This window comes from Somniosus microcephalus, chromosome 5 (assembly GCF_052327205.1).
Source record: "Somniosus microcephalus isolate GS21.2 chromosome 5, FLI_Smic_1.0, whole genome shotgun sequence".
Taxonomy (NCBI): Eukaryota; Metazoa; Chordata; class Chondrichthyes; order Squaliformes; family Somniosidae; genus Somniosus; species Somniosus microcephalus.
Window position 1 is genome coordinate 117,443,852 of NC_140991.1, and position 19,295 is coordinate 117,463,146.

At 46.6% G+C, this 19,295-nt stretch overlaps 1 protein-coding gene across 1 annotated transcript in view; it reads right to left on the reverse strand.

Annotated features, from left to right (window-relative positions):
- pkd1l1 (polycystin 1 like 1, transient receptor potential channel interacting) overlaps positions 1 to 19,295 on the reverse strand; it is a 412,439-nt gene that overhangs the window by 6,169 nt on the left and 386,975 nt on the right. Inside the window, exons 62-64 of the mRNA XM_085989354.1 lie at positions 9,626 to 9,790; positions 5,488 to 5,649; positions 2,649 to 2,797 (exon numbers count right to left, since the gene is read on the reverse strand). Of these exons, the coding sequence (XP_085845480.1) occupies positions 2,649 to 2,797; positions 5,488 to 5,649; positions 9,626 to 9,790 (476 nt within the window). The remainder of the gene's footprint in view (positions 1 to 2,648; positions 2,798 to 5,487; positions 5,650 to 9,625; positions 9,791 to 19,295) is intronic.

Below are 19,295 nucleotides of genomic sequence, written 5' to 3' on the forward strand. Positions count from 1 at the left end.
TGTGCCCAAAGCGGAAACTCTACTCCATTTTCTTTTGTGCTTCTATTAATGATTTGGACTTGGGCAGATAAAGCATGACATTGAAGTTCATTGATGATACTAAATTAAAGAGAATGGTAAAATAAAGAAGAATACAGGAGGAAATAGGATGTTGAAGTGAATAGTTAGCTGGCAGATCCAATCAATGCTGAAAAATGTGAAGCAGTACATTTTGGGAGATAAAACAGTGAGAAGAAGCACAGATGGGTAAGATTCTCAACACAGTAGAGAACAGAATAGAGAGATCCATGAGCATAGATACATGGGGGTAAAATTTGTTAGCGGCCATTTTGGACTGCTAACATCGCCTGGGCACTAAATTTAGCGCCGGCGAAAAATAGCGCCGGTGATTGCTAACTTCAGTTTTAGTGCCCCAAGAGGGAGGTGGAATGCTGATTCAAGCACTCCACTTCCTGCTTAGAGCACTAAGCCTGAATATCGGGACGGTGCGTTCTGCAGCGCTACGCACTGGGCCATGTAGCGCTGCCACATGGAAAGGCTCTTCCCCTCATTAAAGGGGAGGGCCCAAGCTCACAACTCTGCGGGGCCCTACCTGGACCACCGGGGAGCGGGGTGCCGTGTCAGCAGCCCGGCACTCAAGAGGAGTGCCGAGCAGCCAGATCGCGGCACAGACTGTGTGTTCAAAGACGCAACGGGGCGCAACAAGTCAGATGATTTTTTTCCCCCACCCACCACCTCCCCTTTAGTTAGCACCCCGCGAGCCTCCTGACGTTCCGTTCCCGCCCCCTGAATCGGTCGCTGTCATCACCCGGCGCAGATTCAGGAGGCGCAGGCCAATTTTGCAGGGGAGCCGATGACGACGTTTTCATTGCCAGCGAAGTGGGGCGCTACCGGTTACCATCGCCGCTAAACTCCCGCTGAATTTAATTGGAGTCGTTAGCGGCACCGCGCCCGGTGAAAAGTCGTTTGCGCCCCGTTAACGCCCCCCAGGGGCGCTAAAAGAGGCGCAAATGCATCAAATTTCTAGCCCTCAGATCGTTAAAGTTTGGAGTGCAGGTAGAAAGGACCATAAAGCAGCCTCTTCCTAAACATTTAAAGTCCAGGGGAGTACTTTTATTCAAAGAAATAAATCCGTGGCCTTAGCCAGTAGCATGGTTTTCAGGGTTCTGCAGCTTTGAAGTAGCTCTAGGATTGTTCTGAAGTTGAGCTCCCCGCCATCCCGCACCCCCCCCCCATCCCCCGCACCCACCTCCACTATGGAGCTGCTGGGAAACACAAAATATCTTCCTATTATTGGTGTCACCAGTGACCTAGCAGAAAGGGAGACCCAACTCAAAACTCTCCATGCAGGTATTAAAAACAGCATTAAGAAACAAGCCAGCAAAATTCTTGTAAACATATAAAGGCTGAAAACCTACAGAGCACTCCTGCCTTAATACGATAGCAAAATACTGCGGATGCTGGAAATCCGAAATAACAACAGGAAACGCTGGAAAAACTCAGTAGGCCAGGCAGCATCGGTGGAGAGAGAAACACAGTTAACGTTTCAGGTCGATGACCTTTCGTCAGAACTGGAAAAAAAGCAGGAGATGGAAAGCAAGTTTGGGGGCTGGGAAAAGGGGGAGGGAATGAAAGAACAAAAGGGAAGGTCAGTGATAGGATAGAAAGCAGAAGAGATTAAGAGACATTGAGAGACATTAAGAGATATTCAAGGCAAGGGGAGGTGGAAATGGGGCAGGTTAAGGAACAAAGGATGGCTCCAGATGGGGTGTGAATTGCGCTGGCAGAATGAAGGACAGCTGAAGGGAGGGAAGAAAAAACAAAAAGTGTGGATTAAAAAATATATATATGTGATAGGGGCCGAGGTTATGATCTGAAATTGTTGAACTCTATGTTGAGTCCAGAGGGCTGTAGAGTGCCTAATCGAAAGGCTTAATTTGGGTAGATGTGTATCAGAAGACTCAGAATCTAGGCCGACACCCTAAATATCTGGGACCCGGCCGAACATTGGAGTATCTAAACAGCCTTGTAAGGGACAGAACCTTTGTCTGCCCATAACAAACCAATTGGTGTAACAGAATCCAGGGACGGGGGAATCCCTATGTCAGGGGTTCCCACATTCCTGGCCCTCAAAGGGACCCAGCATAGGGTTGATGGCTACTCCTTTATACTGTCACTCAGCACAGGAAGTGGGGACAACCTGGGTTCTAGACCAGAACTGTCGCCTGGACCTCCTAATGTCAATTTTTTAAAAATATACATATTTCCATGTGGCGCTTTTGCAAAGGAGGTTGTTGGGCACAACTTAAAAGTTATTTCCTGGGGTGGAACACAGCAACCCCTCCTTGCTGGCCACTCTTCCGCTGCGATTTGTGGCATTTTTGGGGCCACCACTGGAATTCATTTCAAGGGACTTCTTCCTGACTTCATAAACTTTGGTGGGGCCAGTGGCAGAAGTCCTGGGTGGGCGTATTTCAGCACTTCTGTGGGGTATGCCCCTGCCCCACCTAACAGCACTGTGGGAGTACCTTCACCACACGGACTGCAGCGGTTCAAGAAGGCGGCTCACCACCACCTTTTCAAGGGCAACTAGGGATGGGCAATAACTGCTCCCATAAACAAATTAAAAAAAAACCTTTCAGCTTTACCGTAAAGTCTTGATATCTGTGATGTCTGAATCAGAATTGTGTTCTCTTCCCGGTATTAAAAGTTCATATATCTGCAGATTGTTTCTGAAAAGTTCTTCTTCAAGTTTGTAAACTTTATGCTCCAAATGATTTTCATGAAAAGTGCGATTCTATAACAGAAAAACATATTTTCATTAAATATTTCTGCACATTATAAGGGATTAGCGAATATCATTCAAGCAGTTTTCTCAATTAACGTGAATGTACATTACACTGTGATATGATCTAATGTAAATTTATAGGCCTGGAAATTGGGCTACATACCACCACCCGTTTGCACCACACTCCTGGAAAAAAAACGTCTGCCTCTGGCACGGGACTCGACGGCCGCCACTTTCATGAGGGCTTTAGCGCTGCCGATAGCAGGGACATGCAAATATGGAGAGCGTGACGTCAGTCAGCGTGCAATGCCGACTTAACGTCACGCTCTGTGAACTTGGACCTTTGCGCTGAGTTTAGCACTGGATCCTAAGCTCGCTCTGAAATGCAAGTGTGCAGCAGACTGACAAAGGGACACACACACCTTTCAAGTAAATTTGCATTTAAGCTTTTGGACTGAATTTTTTATATTTTATTGAAGTAGTGGTTTACTGCAATACATGTTAAAAAGTTTTTAAAGTGTGCAGGGCGTTCTGCTGGACACTTGCAAGGCCTCGGATAGTAAAGGAAGGCCTCTGAGAAGACACAAAATGCTGGAAATACTCAGCAGATCAGGCAACATCCATGGAGAGAGAAACAGAGTTCACGTCTCAGGTCAAGATGCTGCCTCACCTGCTGAGTATTTCTAGCATTTTATGCTCTTATTTCAGATTTACAGCAGCCGTTCACAGAGGGAAGAGGAAGACGCAGCAGAGGAAGAAGCAGAAGGACGCAACCCAGAAACCCCTTTCTGGCTGGGCTATCCGGGATGGAATCATCCACCTGTGGTACTAGTGACCACAACCCCAATTCCTCTTTCAACATTTGTCCCACACCTTCCCTTTCCTCTGTTACTGACCATCACAGCATCCTCTTGGCCACAATGCTGAAATAAAAGCTACCACAAAGCAAACTTTCTGATCCAACTTTATACATCTAGCATCCAGTATGACATCAAGATATCAACTCATCACCCTTATGCATTCCCTTAGTGATTGTCTTGTGTGTGCCTTTGCCTATCCTAGTAATGTCACACAGTGCCACCCCAGTGGCTGCAGCATGGCTGGTGGAAGGCTGCTGACTTTCAGTGGGGGACACTGCAAATGGCCTTGCAGGTCAACCTTGAGGAGCTGGTGGCTGGGAGTGTGAAATCGAGTGACAGCGTTTCTTCTTCTTGTTCTTCTTCACTCTCCTCTTCCTCTTCTTGTTGACCCACTGGCTGGACAGGTTGCATTTCTTGGGTGTGTGAAATGAGGAAGGAACAAGGGTGGAGTTGTGGTGATGTGAGGGTGGGAAAGCAAGAAGTGCATGCCAGAAGGCAGACAACGTATGAGGATTCCAGCAGCTTGTATCATTTCAGCCCCGCTGCTGGCCAAGGGCTCAGCCATGCCCCTGCCAAGAATGGCCAGCACCGTCTCCTCCAAAGAGGTGATGTGAAGTTAGGAATGGGAGGTGTGCCTCGTGTTTGATACAGATTGTTAATAGGTGAGTGACTGTGGAGAGGGGAGTGGGGCGGTAGCCATGCATTGAGAAATGTGTGAGGCTAGTGGTTTAGTTGGTAGGAGATAGCTTTTGAAGATGCACTCACTGACCTTGACTGAGTCCGAGGTCACAAAGCTTCTTTGGGCACTGGAGCCAGGTGGTGGGGGCGATACTGCTGGCAGTGATCTGGTCCCACATCCTTCTTTCTGAAGGGCCTCCTGACCCCTGTGGGTAGAGGATCTGTCTTGCAGTGTTGACCCCTGCACAAAGCTGGAGTGCTGTGTGCGAGACCCTGGGTGCTCCTTCCCTGGCTTGATGAGCCATTTGTGTTAGTGCTGAAGCACTTTTCCCATTTTTTTTTTTTAGGTGCGGAGGGAAATTCAGCTTTAAGAGCTAAAGACTCATATTTGGGAATTCTTTTTAATGTTCATTTTTTTCAGAAGCCAGTTGAGCTGTAAGGGCTAAAAACTGCCTATTTTCAAATGATTTTTATTTTTTCCATTTTAGAAGGCAGTTCCCCTTTAAGGGACTGACACTGCTCTCTAAAATGACAGCCTCACTTTCAGAGCAGGCTGTTCTTGCTGCACTGATGCTACAGCCATGCTACATTGGGTCTCCTGCTGGGACTACTGCTACGAAAATGGCCTTGCACAGTGAATTTAGCGCTGGGCTAATGTAAATTAGCAACCAGTACCAATATCCCAGTCCTGCCAGCGCCATCAATTTCGGTGGCTGTTAACGTCGGCGCGCAGTAGCACTGGCAGGTTTTTAGCACGCTCCAATTTTTAGCCCTATCTGCCTGAGAGGGCAGGTAGATGGTCTGCTCCCCAATGCTCCATCAGTGCTGCTCATATCAGTCACTATGAGATCCACAGCCCAGGTCAACTTGCTTCATTTTTCCCCTTCCACGGGAAAGTGCTTGTCCCATCTAATGGTAAGACTGAGGAATCAGATAAACCAATCCATGTTTCCCACACTCCTTGGTACATAAAATTGAAACAGCAACACACATATTGTTATAAAGCTTCCTGATTGCATCAGATAAGCTAAACATGAAGGAATAATTAAGGTTGGACATCAGACCAAGATCAATAGGGGGACTCAAAATGGGCACAAGGGCTTTTTCCCCCAATTACAAAACGTATGAGCCATCAACATATTTGAATATTAGTAATCTAACCTCGGATCCCTGGTTGTAGTAATAACCAGGACCCAATCCATAAGGGCTCTCCTCCAGATAATGTGGTTTTGCTGGGAGAGAGTGATGAAGACTGTTTGAGAGTGCATTGAGTCGGAACAATAATTCATCCATCAGGTTTTCAAACTCATCCAAATAAAAGTTCTGTTGGAAAACAAAGAATGTATTAAATTCTTGTATTCTGGGGTAACATTCCCTCTATTTTCTTACTAGTTACCTGGTCTTCCTGGGCCACACAAGTGCAGCTTTTAAAATCCTCAGCCATGTTTTCAAATCCTTCCATAGCCTTATTCAACCCTACTTCTTTAATCTTCTCAAGCCCTACGTCCCAGGATGCACCCTTTGTTCTAAATAACTTTCGTCTACTTTTTGTCACCCCTTTCCTCTACTATACTACCTCTTCCAAAACCTCTTAAGGTTGATTTCTCTTTCACCTTCAAAAGACTCCTCAAAACTTACCTCCAAGTGTTTGGTCACCTCTCCTAATAGCTCTCCTGTTTCTAAATTGTTTTTTCCACTTGGAGTTTCCCCATGTGACTTGGCTGAAACAAGCGACTCTGTAGAGTGGTTGATAATGGGTGCAAATAAACATCCTGCCATTGCATGCATTGTTGCTCCAACTCACTACCCCACAATTAACTAAATGTTACAGATCTAAACAGTAAGAACCTTTTCAATGAAACAACATATTCCAGACAAAGTATGACTTCACAAGCAAAACCCAACATTTGTTCATTTGTGCCTTCCATTCAAAAACTTGGTCCTCCTAGAAAATGATTGAGTATGGCAGCATTGGCTCTTCAGGAAAATGGTTTGAAGCCATTTTTATAAATATATTCTGGCTTTGATATATGAATTATACAACATGCATCTCAATCAAAAAAGGCTATTATAGACGCCCGAGAAATCATGACAGTCCATAAGATTTGCAATGTGTCCAGTTAAGATTTTAAAAAAGTCAAACAAAGCCATTTTTATTTCATCCTGTTGAAAATATTTAACAGATACGGGTGTTAGATGTTTTCCTAATCTTAATTGCATTACTTCCACTTGCAGCAGGAAAAGAATCATTTCCTTTTCCAGTACACAAGTGACCTTACACAAGCAAAATAAATGAACGAGAAAGTGCTGATGTTCCTCTTTGGAAACAATGAACCATCTAGCAATCCGAAAGCAATACATCTTTTGAGAACTTAAAATCCATTGCAGTTTACCAAACACAATACAAATATTTTGCAGAATTATAACAGCAGGAGTTACAATGGAAACTTTCACATGGGCCCAGTTCTAGTCAAGAACCAATTGCTCCCCGTTAAATGTGTCAGCATTTCCTCAGCAGAAATGTGAATGATTTCAGCGTGTTGTGTCCCCATTAACTCACTCACTGAAATCTGCTAACTCAGCAAGACCAGAGATCTAACCAGCATACATAAGGTGCTACAAATTAAGCACTGAGTCATCAGGAGAAGCCCTTTTTCAATGGCACCCTTCTCAGTGGATAAGCAATGTGAAACAGTTGTTGGTTAAGCCTTCCAGCCTCTTCAAACACCTTGCAGTAGAGCATTAACATAATAAAGATACCGCTTGTGAAAAGAGCTATACAATCAGGACATCTGGAAAAGGGAAGTGGCCCTTGTTTTCATTGTTGTTAATACATTGCCAGGAAATGAAATGAGAAAAATCTGGCAAAGTAACAACAAACTGAGCAACATTGTTGGATTAGAATGCTGCTGTGGGAAGAACAAGTCTGTTATTAACAAATGTGGTTTTCGCACAAAATACATTTGAAGCTCATCAAATACAATGGTTCAATGTGTGCTTAGTCACAAGGTGAAAACAGGTATGTTCAACATGCAGCATAATTATTTAGCAACAAGTCAATTAAAATAGAATTTTGCAAGACATTTAGATTACTAACGAGTTTCAGTTAGATTTTGTTCTCCATTAAAAAGCAAAATTGTTGTTTTTTATATCACAACAAATTAATAATATCTTTTCCCTTTCACAGAATCACAGAAACCCCACAGTGCAGATAGAGACCATTTCGGCCCATCAAGCCTGCACCGACACATATCCCACCCGATCCCCGTAACCCCTACACCAACACATATCCCACCCTATCCCTGTAACCCCACGTATTTAATCCCCCTAACACTAAGGGTCAATTTATCATAGCCAATCAACCTAACCCGCACATCTTTGGACTGTGGGAGGAAACCGGAGCACCCGGAGAAAACCCACGCAAACACGGGGAGAATGTGCAAACTCCACACAGACAGTCGCCCGAGGCCGGATTCGAACCCGGGAACCTTATCCCCTTCTGCAATTTTTTCACTTACATAAATAATTTAATATAAAAACACAAATCAACTTAGTAAAAGTTCATGTTACAGACATTCTAACATGACCAGTATGACAGATATGGAGCAGATGTTGTTGACTATGTTCACGATAAAATTCTTCAATGTAGATGTGGCTTCTTTGATGCAGTACTATCCCCTTCCCTTTCAAAACCAGTGTAATCACATCACTCTTCAAAAAGCCTCTCTGATTCCTCTGTCCTTGCCAACTACCGCCCCATCTCCAACATCCCTTTTCTCTCCAAAGTTCTTCAACTTGTTGCCTCCCAACTCCATCTTTGAAACTTTCCAATTGCGTTTCCATCGCTAACACAGCACCAAAACGGCCCTTAAAATGTCACAAATGACACCCACTATGACTGGTGCATGGTGCATTTTCTCTCCTTGACCTCTCTGCTGCCTTTGACACGGTCAACCACATTGTCATCTGCCTACAACACCTTTCCTCTGCCCATGTCTAAGCCCATTTGCTGCTGAAACTCTCATCCATGCTTTTGTCACCTCCAGACATGACGACTCCAATTCTCGGCTGGCTGGTGTTTCATCCTCCACCTCACCCTTCAGCTTCATGTAAAGTTCAGCTCATCCAAAATCCTGCTGCCCGTATCCGAACTCACACCAAGTCCTGCTTTCCTATCACCCCTGTCCTGCAGCACCTACATTGGCCCTGGTCCCCCAACAACTCTGGGGTAATTTTAGCATAACCCTCCCAGCGGAATAGGGGCAGAATGCCAGTTTTATACCCCACTTCAATGGAGTGTAAATTCACACAGGGTGTAAACTGTGCATCTGACCCAAACCTGTCAGGTGGGTGAGGTTAAAATCTGGCCACTCCAGTTTCAAATTCTCATCCTTGTATTTAAATCTTTTTGTGGCCTAGCCCCTTCCTACTTCTGCCATCCTCCCTTTCAAATCTGTTAATCAGCACCCCGCTCCTCAAAAAACTCATGCCTCAATTTTAAAATTTCATCCTTATTTTTAAATCCCTCCATGGCCTCACTCCTCCCTATCACTATAACCTCCTCCAGCCCTATAACCTTCCCCCACACCTGATCTCTCCGTTCCTCTGACTCTTACCACCCTTGGCAGCCGTGCCTTCAGCCATCTCAGCCCCACACTCTGGAATTCCCTAATATCTTCTTTTTTCAGCTCAGTGTCCATTCTTGTCTGATTATGTCTCTGAAGCATCTGTTTTTTTTCTATATTAAAGGTCCCATATAAATGCAACTTATTGTTAAACTTTATTTCTGCTATTGTAGTAAGGTGATGTGATGGGAGATGAATGTTAAAACTTCAAGAAAATCACGCTACGTTAGATTCCAATTTCAACCTGCTCAGTAAGGTAATCTGGTCTAGTTTTGATTTACTTCTGTTTTCAAGTTTGAACTTTTTTTGCTTCTGAAGACTCCCATTTTTAAGATACTTTACCCTCTTTCCCTTTCTTAAGTCCTCTGGAACTTGCACCATCAACAGCTAAAAGGGCAGGCGGTCTTCTGCCAACCCTTTGCTAATGCTACTCTGAACCAGCTCTGTTCTGAATCTTGATCCTGAGACCTCATGTGAGAATGTGCTCTGCTACGTTCCCCAGTGCTATGGCTGAGACCAGGACTCAACAGGTATGGGATTACTTGTACAAAGATACATCCTACCACTGCATGCTACAGTGAGCTGGTGCTTCAACACTCTGCACCACTAAGTTGCCTTCAATCTGCTGCCATGACATGTTCTTAGTATGATGTGCATGTGTTTAGAGGCATTACATTTCCTTGTGTTGAATTATGGTCTGTTTCTCTGTTTCTGTTCCTTCCAGTGAAGGTCATAATCTTCTCCCGAGCGTAAACGGCAACTTCAGTGAATGTCACTAGGTGTTTACTTCGTGACGACTTCTTTGCCTCTTCTGCCATTGAGGTAAGAATCCCTATGAACTGAAGCAGAAAAAGGCAATTACAATAAGCCTGCATTGACTGCTATAATCTTCAAATAGCACATCTCTTATGGCATTGCTCACAGTAAGTCGGAGGTTTAATAAGAACGGGGGTTATGCAAAGTAGTATAGCAAGGGACACCACATTTACCAGGGTTGAAGCAGCTCTGGACTCTGGCAGTATTGGGATGGAGTTTCATGGTCGAGGCATATCTTGAGGTGAGCTCCCCAAGTCTGAACACTGGAGAGAGATGTTCTACAAACACTGGGGCAGATCCTGGATCACTGAGAGGGATCCTGGGATCTGGCAGAATTGGAAGGGAATGCTCAAGGTCTGGGAGCAGTGAGAGTGACTATGGATCAGGGAGCAGAAAAAGTGCAGTTTAAGGGTTTATGAGCATTGAGGAGGATCACGGGATTTAGGAATGGTAGGGAGGAGAAAGTCTGAGGCGGAAGATCCTGGGATCCTACAGGGCTTGAAAGGGGGTTTTGAAGTATTGGGGGTTGTTGGGATCTTACAGCTTTGGGAAGAGCAAGGTCTAACACTTTTGTGATGAGGGGGACCCAATTGAATTGCCATTGGCCCCTTTCAGGGTAACACAGTAATCATGGGGGACTTTAATCTACATATGGACTGGGCAAACCAAATTTGCAGTATTAGTGTGGAGAACGAATTCATGGAATGTATACAAGATAATTTTCTAGATCAGTATGTTAAGGAACCATCGAGGGAATGGGCCATTTTAGATCTAGTATTGTGCAGTGAGAAAGGGTGAATTAATAACCTTGTAGTAAAGGGGCCTTTAGGGAAGAGTGACCATAATATGATAGAATCTTATATGGAGTTTGAAAGTGATTTAGTTCAATCCAAAACTAGGGTCTTAAATCTACTAAACAAAGTAAACCATGTAGGTATGAGGCACGATAAGGTAGATTGGAAAACTACATTAAAAGGTATGACGGTAGACAAGCAATGGCTAGCATCTAAAGAATTAATACATAATTTAAACAAATATACAGTCCTTTAAGGCACAAAAACCCCACAGGAAAAGTGATCCAACCGTGGCTAATAAGAGAAGTTAAAGATAGTATTAGATCAAAGGAAGAGGCTTATAATGTTGCCAAAAAGAGTTGTAAGCCTGAGGATTGAGAGGGTTTTAGAATTCAGTAAAGGAGGACCAAGAAATTGATAAAGACAGGGAAAATAGAATGAGAGTAAACTAGCGAGAGACATAAAAACAGACTGTAAAAGCATCTATAGGTATATAAAAAGGAAAAGATTAGTGAAAGTAAACGTGGGTCCCTTATAGGCTGAGATAGGGGAAATTATAATGGGAAATAAGGAAATGGCAGAGAAATTAAACAAATATTTTGGGCTCGATTTTGCCATTGGTGCAGGCTGGGGGCGTGTCAGCCGCTTTTCGTGTTAGCCACCCGACTCCAATTTGATGTGGGAAAAGTATGCGATTTTCCCCGAATTGGGCAATTGATTTCCAGCATGTGGGGACCCCTGGCCCACTTAGTCTTTCCAGCCTGAAAGTCGCCTCTGATGACGTCATCAGTGCTGCTGGATTTAAGGCCTGCAAGCAGCCATGCTTCTTCTGCAGACTGCAAACCTTATGCCCTTTGCTGTGATAGATTCCTCCAGCCAATGTGTCCAGCAGTAGGCCAAAGTCTGCACCAAGGTTCGATGATGCCACCCTGCAAGCTCTGGTGGAGGGAGCAAGAGGAAATAAGGAGGTGCTCTTCCCTTCCTCAGGGAGGAAGAAGCCTCCCCAGCAGACGAAAGCTGTGTGGATGCAAGTGGCCCAGGAGGTCAACTCTTTGTCTATGTGCCGCAGAACCTGGCTGCAGTGCAGGAAGAGGTTTCATGACCTTCTGCGCACTGGAAAAGTGAGTATGACTTTCCCATCACTCCTCACCAGCACTCAGCTTTGACAACCTCTTCTTCCACATCCCACTTGACACGGACATCCCTGCACCCTTACCCATTCCCTCTCTCTCTATGGTCACATTCACCTAACTATTCGACTATGCAGCCCTCACACTCCCGATCATTGTGATGCTATGAAAACAACTTACAACACACAGGGAGGGCCCTTGGTCTTGACACCTCACTCCATTTTTGTCTCCTTCTAACCATCAATGATATGGATTCTCTACACTCACGCCATCATTCTCACTCAAACTCCACTTGTCTCCCTCATTGCAGGAAAAGAGAGCTCACAATAAGAGGGAAAGAGCGAGGACAGGAGGAGGGCCACCCTCAGTAGCCCAGCTCACCCCCTGCGAGGAGGCGGCCCTGGAGATCATGGAAGTGGAGGAGGATGCGCAAGTGGGGGATGGACAGATGGGTGCATCAGAGCAAGCTGGTGAATAGTTTATCATCTCTCTCATTGACATTGCATGAGTCACTGATAATGATTCCGATGCTCTAACAGATTGACTTTTGATCATCTGCAATATTCAATGTGCATGTAACTTTGACCTCACATCTCTGACTCTTTCCTTTACTCCTCCACAGGACCATCAAAAGCCCCCGTCCCCACTATCCAGGAGGAACAGCTTGAGCCTCCAGACTCCTCAGAGGAAGCTGCAACCTCTGAGGGCGCAGCGTCAGCAGAATTCAGCGCACCCAGCACCAGCACAGACACTCACATCTCGGTGGTACCTTCGCAAGATAGTGCAGTGTTGTCACCTGGTGTATCACAGCTCACAAGTGAGCATCAGCAGATGGTGGAGACAGGGACAGCAGTGGAGAGTCCTAGTCGGAGGGTGCAGGACTCTGCCAGTTCGGCTCAGTTGCATGTCGACCCTCTGCCTCCGGGTCCATTCAGAAGAAGAGTGGTGCTGGAACTCCAGGAAGAGGAGTCTCTGGCAGGTTTTGTCTCCAGGGTCGCTGTGAGTGTGGAGCGAATGGGGGAGTCCATCGCTAACATGAGCAGAGCCTTTGTGGAAGCGTTGGCGCATGAACGCAGCACCACGGAAAGGATGGCAACCTCCATGGAAAGGATGGCTACCTCCATGGTAAGACTGGCTACCGTAGAGAAGAGGATGGCTACGTCCATGGAGGAGCTTAGTCACCAGGGTATGGAAAACATGGTATTTGTTCAGAATAGACTGACATCTCTTGAGGAGCGATGGTCAGCTCTTGAGCAAACAAACCAGACCTTCAGGCAAGTCTTCAGGAGTAGAACTTCCAGTACAGAAACGGGTCCTCATGGCCTCCCTGAATTGCAGCAAGGTGCTGTCAAGCCACTTGCTAGCTCTGAAGTGGGGCTGACCCATGAGAGGGATGTTGGTGGCATACAACAAGGAAGTGGGGGCTCCTCTCCAAGTGCTCACATGACCATGCCACTGCAGAGCCCTCGGTCAGAGCCCCACCAGAGTCCCCACCCAACTGAGATTGGCGTCTCAACCCCTGCACAACCGCAGGAGCAGCAGACTGTTGCCGAGCCCTCACAGGTTTGCAACCCTAGAGGATGCCCGCCAAAGGTGTCGAGACAGCAGCAGCAAGAAAGTGAGTAAGGGGCCTCCACATCTGCTGAAGCCACAGGGGAAGCACCACGTAGGAGCACATGTAAGAGGAAGATAATGCACAAGTAGTCACAACGGTAGTCACTTGGGTGAAATGTTACGTTTAATGTTGAAAAGCCATCAGTTGGTTGTTGTCATTAAAAATTCTGATGTCAACTGTTGCAGTTGTGGCATGTGTCATATCGCTAATGGGGCTTCCACATTGAGGGCTTAGGATGACTTGCAATTGTCAGTATGGTGGTCAGAGTGGTAGGAACCGCAGGTTCTTGGTCATTGTCGATGCTCTGGTAAGAAGCTGCGAGGCAAAGGTGCTTGATTAGCTATGCTAAGCAAATCTGGCCAAGATGAGTGCGTGCCTTGCATCCCGGCCAGCAATGTGCTCGCATGCTGCTGGCGCTGGTTGATGCGCCTCTGCAAGCTGGTCATTGTCGCTCTCCTCCTCCTCCTCCTCATCTGAGGAGGCTATGTGATGAGCCACTTGTTCCTCAGGCATCTGCAAGCCACGATGCTGTGTCATGTTGTGAAGTGCACAGCAAACCACGATGATTCTGGAGACCCTGGCTGCTGAGTACTTACGTAGCTCCACCTGATCTATCCAGGCATCTGAAGCACATCTTCAGCAAGCCGATGGTTTGCTTGATTATGGGTCTGGTGGAAATGTGGCTCGAGTTGTAGCGCTCCTCAGCTTTGTTGGATGGGCTCCTCAATGGCGTCATTAGCCACGTCTTCAGGGGATAGCCCTGGTCTCCAAGTAGCCATCCGTTAAGTTGGTCTGGCAGACTGAAGAGCGGAGGCACACTAGACTGGTGCAGGATGAAGGAGTCATGGCAACTGCCAGGGTACTTGGCACAAACATGCAAAATGTCCTTCTTGTGGTCACACACCAGCTGCACGTTGAGGGAGTGGAAGCCCTTGCGGTTGACAAAAATACCTGGATTGTGATGGGGTGCCTTAAGGGCCACATGTGTGCAGTCAACGACGCCCTGCACCCTTGGAAAGCCTGCCAGATTGTCAAATCCAACCGAACACGCAGTTACACTGGCTTGATCCTTGGAGAAATGGATGTGATTGTGCGCGATGGCAAAGAGGGCATCAGTTATCTGCATGATGCAAGTGTGTGTGGCCGCCTGGGAGACGCCACTGATGTCTGCTGCTGATCCCTGGAATGAGCCTGAAGAACGTTGAGTGCGGTGGTGACTTTGACGGCCGTTGATAAGGGGTGTCCACCTGCTCCTCTGGGCAGCAGGTCTTGCTGTAGCATTGCGCAGATGTCACCCACTACCTCTCACGAAAGTCTGAGCCTCCTTTGGCACTGCTGCTCAGTCATGTTGAGGTAGCTGATCCTCTGTCTGTAGACCTTGTTTGGGGGGTATCTCCTGTACTGACAGGCTTCCATATGCTGGCGCCTTCTGGCCTGTGCAGTTTCAGGTGGGTGAGCAGCAGCTTGGAGCTCCTGCTGTTGCTCCTGCAGTTGGTGCTGCTGTTGTTCAGGGTTCTGCTGCTGCCGCGGCTGGTCTTCGTCCAAATCTGATGTCCAGGAGGAAAGGAAATAAATGGTTCCCATTCTTCTGGCATATGCCTCAGTTGAGGAAGCGCTCATTCAAGGTGGGGAGAGGGGTTTCCCAGGAGGTCACACCGGAGATGGGTGTCAGGCTCCAAACTTCCACAACAATGAGTAGGCCTGTTAAAAGTTCCCCCAGACCTGAGACAACAAAGTTCTGCAATCTGCAAAGGATGATTGGTGAAAACTCCTTTTTAATGGTGGAGCTGCAGCTGTTAGTAAGCAATCCACTTGTGCTGCCGCCAGGTTTCACTGGCGTGTTTCAGAGGAGGCGTGCAGCACGTGGGAAAACTGTTAAAATCAGAAAGGCCTCTCAAAATGGGATTATAGAGGCACTTAGCTGGTTAAGGGCCTTAAGGGCCTATCCCGCCTCTTGGAGGTGGGATGGAGATGGGGTCAGAAAACTCGCATGTGGGAAAATTGCTCGGAGCCGGGATGGAGGTGGGATCGGGCCCACCCGCCAGTTTTTGTGATTTTAACACCTCACACGCCTCTAATCCTGCCTTCTCGGGCCTGGCAAAATTGAGCCCTTTGTGTCTGTCTTCATGGAAGAAGACACAAAAAAACTTCCCAGAAATAGTGGAGAACTAAGGGTCTAGCGAGAATGAGGAACTGAAAGAAATTAGTATTCGTAAAAAAATAGTACTGGTGAAATTAATGGGACTGAAAGCCAATAAATCCCCTTGGCCTGATGGCCTGCATCCTAAAGTTTTAAAAGAGGTGACTATAGAGATAATGGATGCATTGGTTGTCATCTTCCAAAATTCCATAGATTCTAGAACGGTTCCTGCGGATTGGAAGGTAGCAAATGTAACCCACTATTTAAAAAAGGAGGGAGAGAGAAAACGGGGAACTACAGACCAGTTAGCCTGACATCAGTAGTAGGGAAAATGCTGGAATCTATTACTAAGGACGTGGTAACAGGGCAGTTAGAAAATAATAAAAGGATTGGGCAGAGTCAACACGGATTTATGAAAGGGAAATCATGTTTGGCGAATGAGTTTTTTGAGGTTGTAACTAGCAGAATAGATAAGGGGGAACCAGTGGATGTGGTGTATTTGGATTTTCAGAAGGCATTCGATAAGGTGCCACACAAGAGGTTATTAAATAAAATTAGGGCTCATGGGATTGGGGATAATATACTAACATGGATTGAGGATTGGTTAACGGACAGAAAACAGAGAGTAGGAATAAACGGGTCATTTTTAGGTTGGCAGGCTATAACTAGTGGGGTACCGCAAGGATCAGTGCTTGGGCCTCAGCTATTCACAATCTACATCAATGATTTGGATGAGGGGACTAAATGTAATATATCCAAGTTTGCTGATGATACAAAGCTAGGTGGGAATGTAAGTTGTGAGGAAGATGCAAAGAGGCTTCAAGCAGGTATAGACAGGCTAAGTGAGTAGGCAAGAACATGGCAAATGGAATATAATGTGGAGAAATGTGAAGTTATTCACATAGGTAGGAAAAATAGAAAAGCAGAGTATTTTTTAAATGGTGACAGATTGGGAAATGTTGGTGTAGAGAGGGACCTGGGTGTCCTTGTACACAAATCACTGAAAGTTAACATGTAGGTACAGCAAGCAATTAGGAAAGCAAATGGTATGTTGGCCTTTATTACAAGAGGATTTGAGTATGAGAGTAAAGACATCTTACTGCAATTATATAGGGCACTGGTGAGACCACACCTGGAGTATTATGTACAGTTTTGGTCTCCTTACCTAAGGAAGGATATACTTGCCATAGAGGGAGTGCAATGAAGGTTCACCAGACTAGTTCCTTGGATGGGGGGGATTGTCCTACGAGGAGAGATTGAGCAGACTAGGCCTATATTCTCTCGAGTTTAGAAGAATGAGAGGTGATCTCATTGAAACATACAAAATTCTTACAGGGCTTGACAGGGCGGGAGAGCTTGAAGGCTTAAAAGGGAGCAGTCAGAGGCACCGAGGCCCACAGCCCCGAGACCGGAGAAGCAGCGGACCTGCGTGGGAGCAGCCCGAGGCGGGAGAGCTTGAAGGCTTAAAAGGGAGCAGTCAGAGACACCGAGGCCCACAGCCCCGAGACCGGAGAAGTAGCGGACCTGCGCGGGAGCAGCCCGAGGCGGGATAGCTTGAAGGCTTAAAAGGGAGCAGTCAGAGGCATACCAATCCAGGTTCCAGGAGAGAGGTAAAAAGTAATCCAAGTGTGACGTCACCAGGGAGCAGGTAAGTGATAGGTTGGTGGGTATTTCTCTCTTTTCAATACAAGCTTGAATTCTGTGGTGTTAAATTTCTGTGGTGTAGTGGGGACAGTTGGTAAATAAAGCGCCCTAGAGCATACCTGTAGCTGGGGTATTGAATAAATTTTTTAATTAATTAAAGGAGTAAGTCATGGCAGGAGAGCTCAGACCCGTGTTCTGCTCCTCTTGCTCCATGTGGGAAGTCAGGGATGCTGCCAGTGTCCCTGACGACCATGTGTGCGGGAAATGCATCCAGCTGCAGCTACTTGTAGGCCGCATTGTGGCGCTCGAGCTGCGGGTGGATGAATTTTGGAGCATGCGCGATGCTGAGAGGCTCGTGGATAGCACGTTTAGCGAGTTGTTCACGCCTCAGGGTAGGGCAGCACAGGGGGTGACCATCAGGCGGAGCAACAAAGGCAGGCAGGTAGTGCAGGGAACCCCTGCGGACATCCCCCTTTCAAACAAGTATACCGCTTTGGATACTGTTGAGGGGGATGACTCACCAGGGGAAGGCAGCAGCAGCCAACTTCCTGGCACTGGGGGTGCTCCTGCTGCCCAGGAAGGGGGGAAAAAAGAGTGGGAGAGCAATAGTGGTAGGGGATTCTATAGTAAGGGGAACAGATAGGCGTTTCTGTGGCCGTAGACGTGAATCCAGGATGGTTTGTTGCCTCCCTGGTGCCAGGGTCAAGGATGTCACTGAGCGGCTGCAGGGCATTCTGGAGGGGGAGGGTGAACAGCCAGTGGTCGTGGTCCACATTGGTACCAACGACATAGGTAAAAAGAGGGATGAGGTCCTGCAGCAAGAATTTAGGGAGCTAGGTGAAGGATTAAGGAGCAGGACCTCAAGGGTTGTAATCTCTGGATTACTCCCGGTGCCACATGCTAGTGAGTATAGGAATAGGAAGATAGAACAGATGAATGCGTGGCTAAAGGGATGGTGCAGGGGGGAGGGCTTTAGTTTCCTGGATCACTGGGTCTGCTTCTGGAAAAGGTGGGACTTGTACAAGTCGGACGGTTTACACCTGAACCAGAGGGGAACCAATATCCTTGCGGGGAGGTTTGCTAGCACTGCTGGGGGGGGTTTAAACTAACTTGGCAGGGGGATGGGGTACAGAGTGGAGCTATAGTAGGGGGTGATTTACAGCCAAATACAGAGGGAAAAACAAGTCAGCTGGGAAGGCAGAGCAAATATGTGAAGGCAAAAGAGAATATGGCAGGGCTGGAAGGCATTTATTTTAATGCAAGGAGTCTTGCAAATAAGGTGGATGAACTGAAGTTGTTGTTGAACACTTGGGAGTACGATATTGTTGCTATCACGGAGACATGGTTGAGGGAGGGTCAGGACTGGCAGCTCAATATTCCGGGGTATAGAATCTTCAGGCGAGACAGAGGGGGGTGTAAAAGGGGAGGGGGTGTTGCAATATTAATTAAGGAGTCAATTACTGCTGTAAGGAGGGATGATATATTAGTGGGTTCCTCTAATGAGGCCATATGGGTAGAACTTAAAAACAAAAAGGGGGCAAGCACTTTGCTGGGAGTGTACTATAGGCCCCCAAACAGTCAGGGGGAGATAGAGGAACAGATATGTAGGCAAATCTCAGAAAAGTGCGAAAATAATAGGGTAATAATAGTGGGGGATTTCAACTTCCCCAATATAAATTGGGATAGTCAGAGTGTGAAAGGCTTAGAGGGTGCAGAATTCTTAAAGTGCATCCAGGAGAGCTTTTTGAGCCAACATGTAGAAAGTCCTACAAGAGAGGGGGCGGTACTGGACCTAATTCTGGGGAATGTAGCCGGGCAAGTGGTGGAAGTGTCAGTAGGAGAGCATTTTAGCGACAGTGACCATAATTCGGTGAGATTTAAGGTGGTCATGGAAAAGGACAAAGACGGCCCGGAAATAAGGGTTCTAAATTGGGGGAAGGCCGATTTTAATATGATAATGCAGGATCTGGCCCAAGTGGACTGGGAGCAGCTACTTATAGGAAAATCCACATCAAAACAGTGGGAGACTTTCAGAAGGGAAATAGAGAGAGTACAACGCCAACATGTTCCTGTAAAGGTCAAGGGTGGGACCAACAAGCAAAGGGAACCTTGGATGACAAGGGATATACAAAAATGCACTAGGAATAAAAGGGGGGCTTTTGGCAGTTACAAAAGACTAAAGACGGAAGAAGCCCTAGAGGAGTA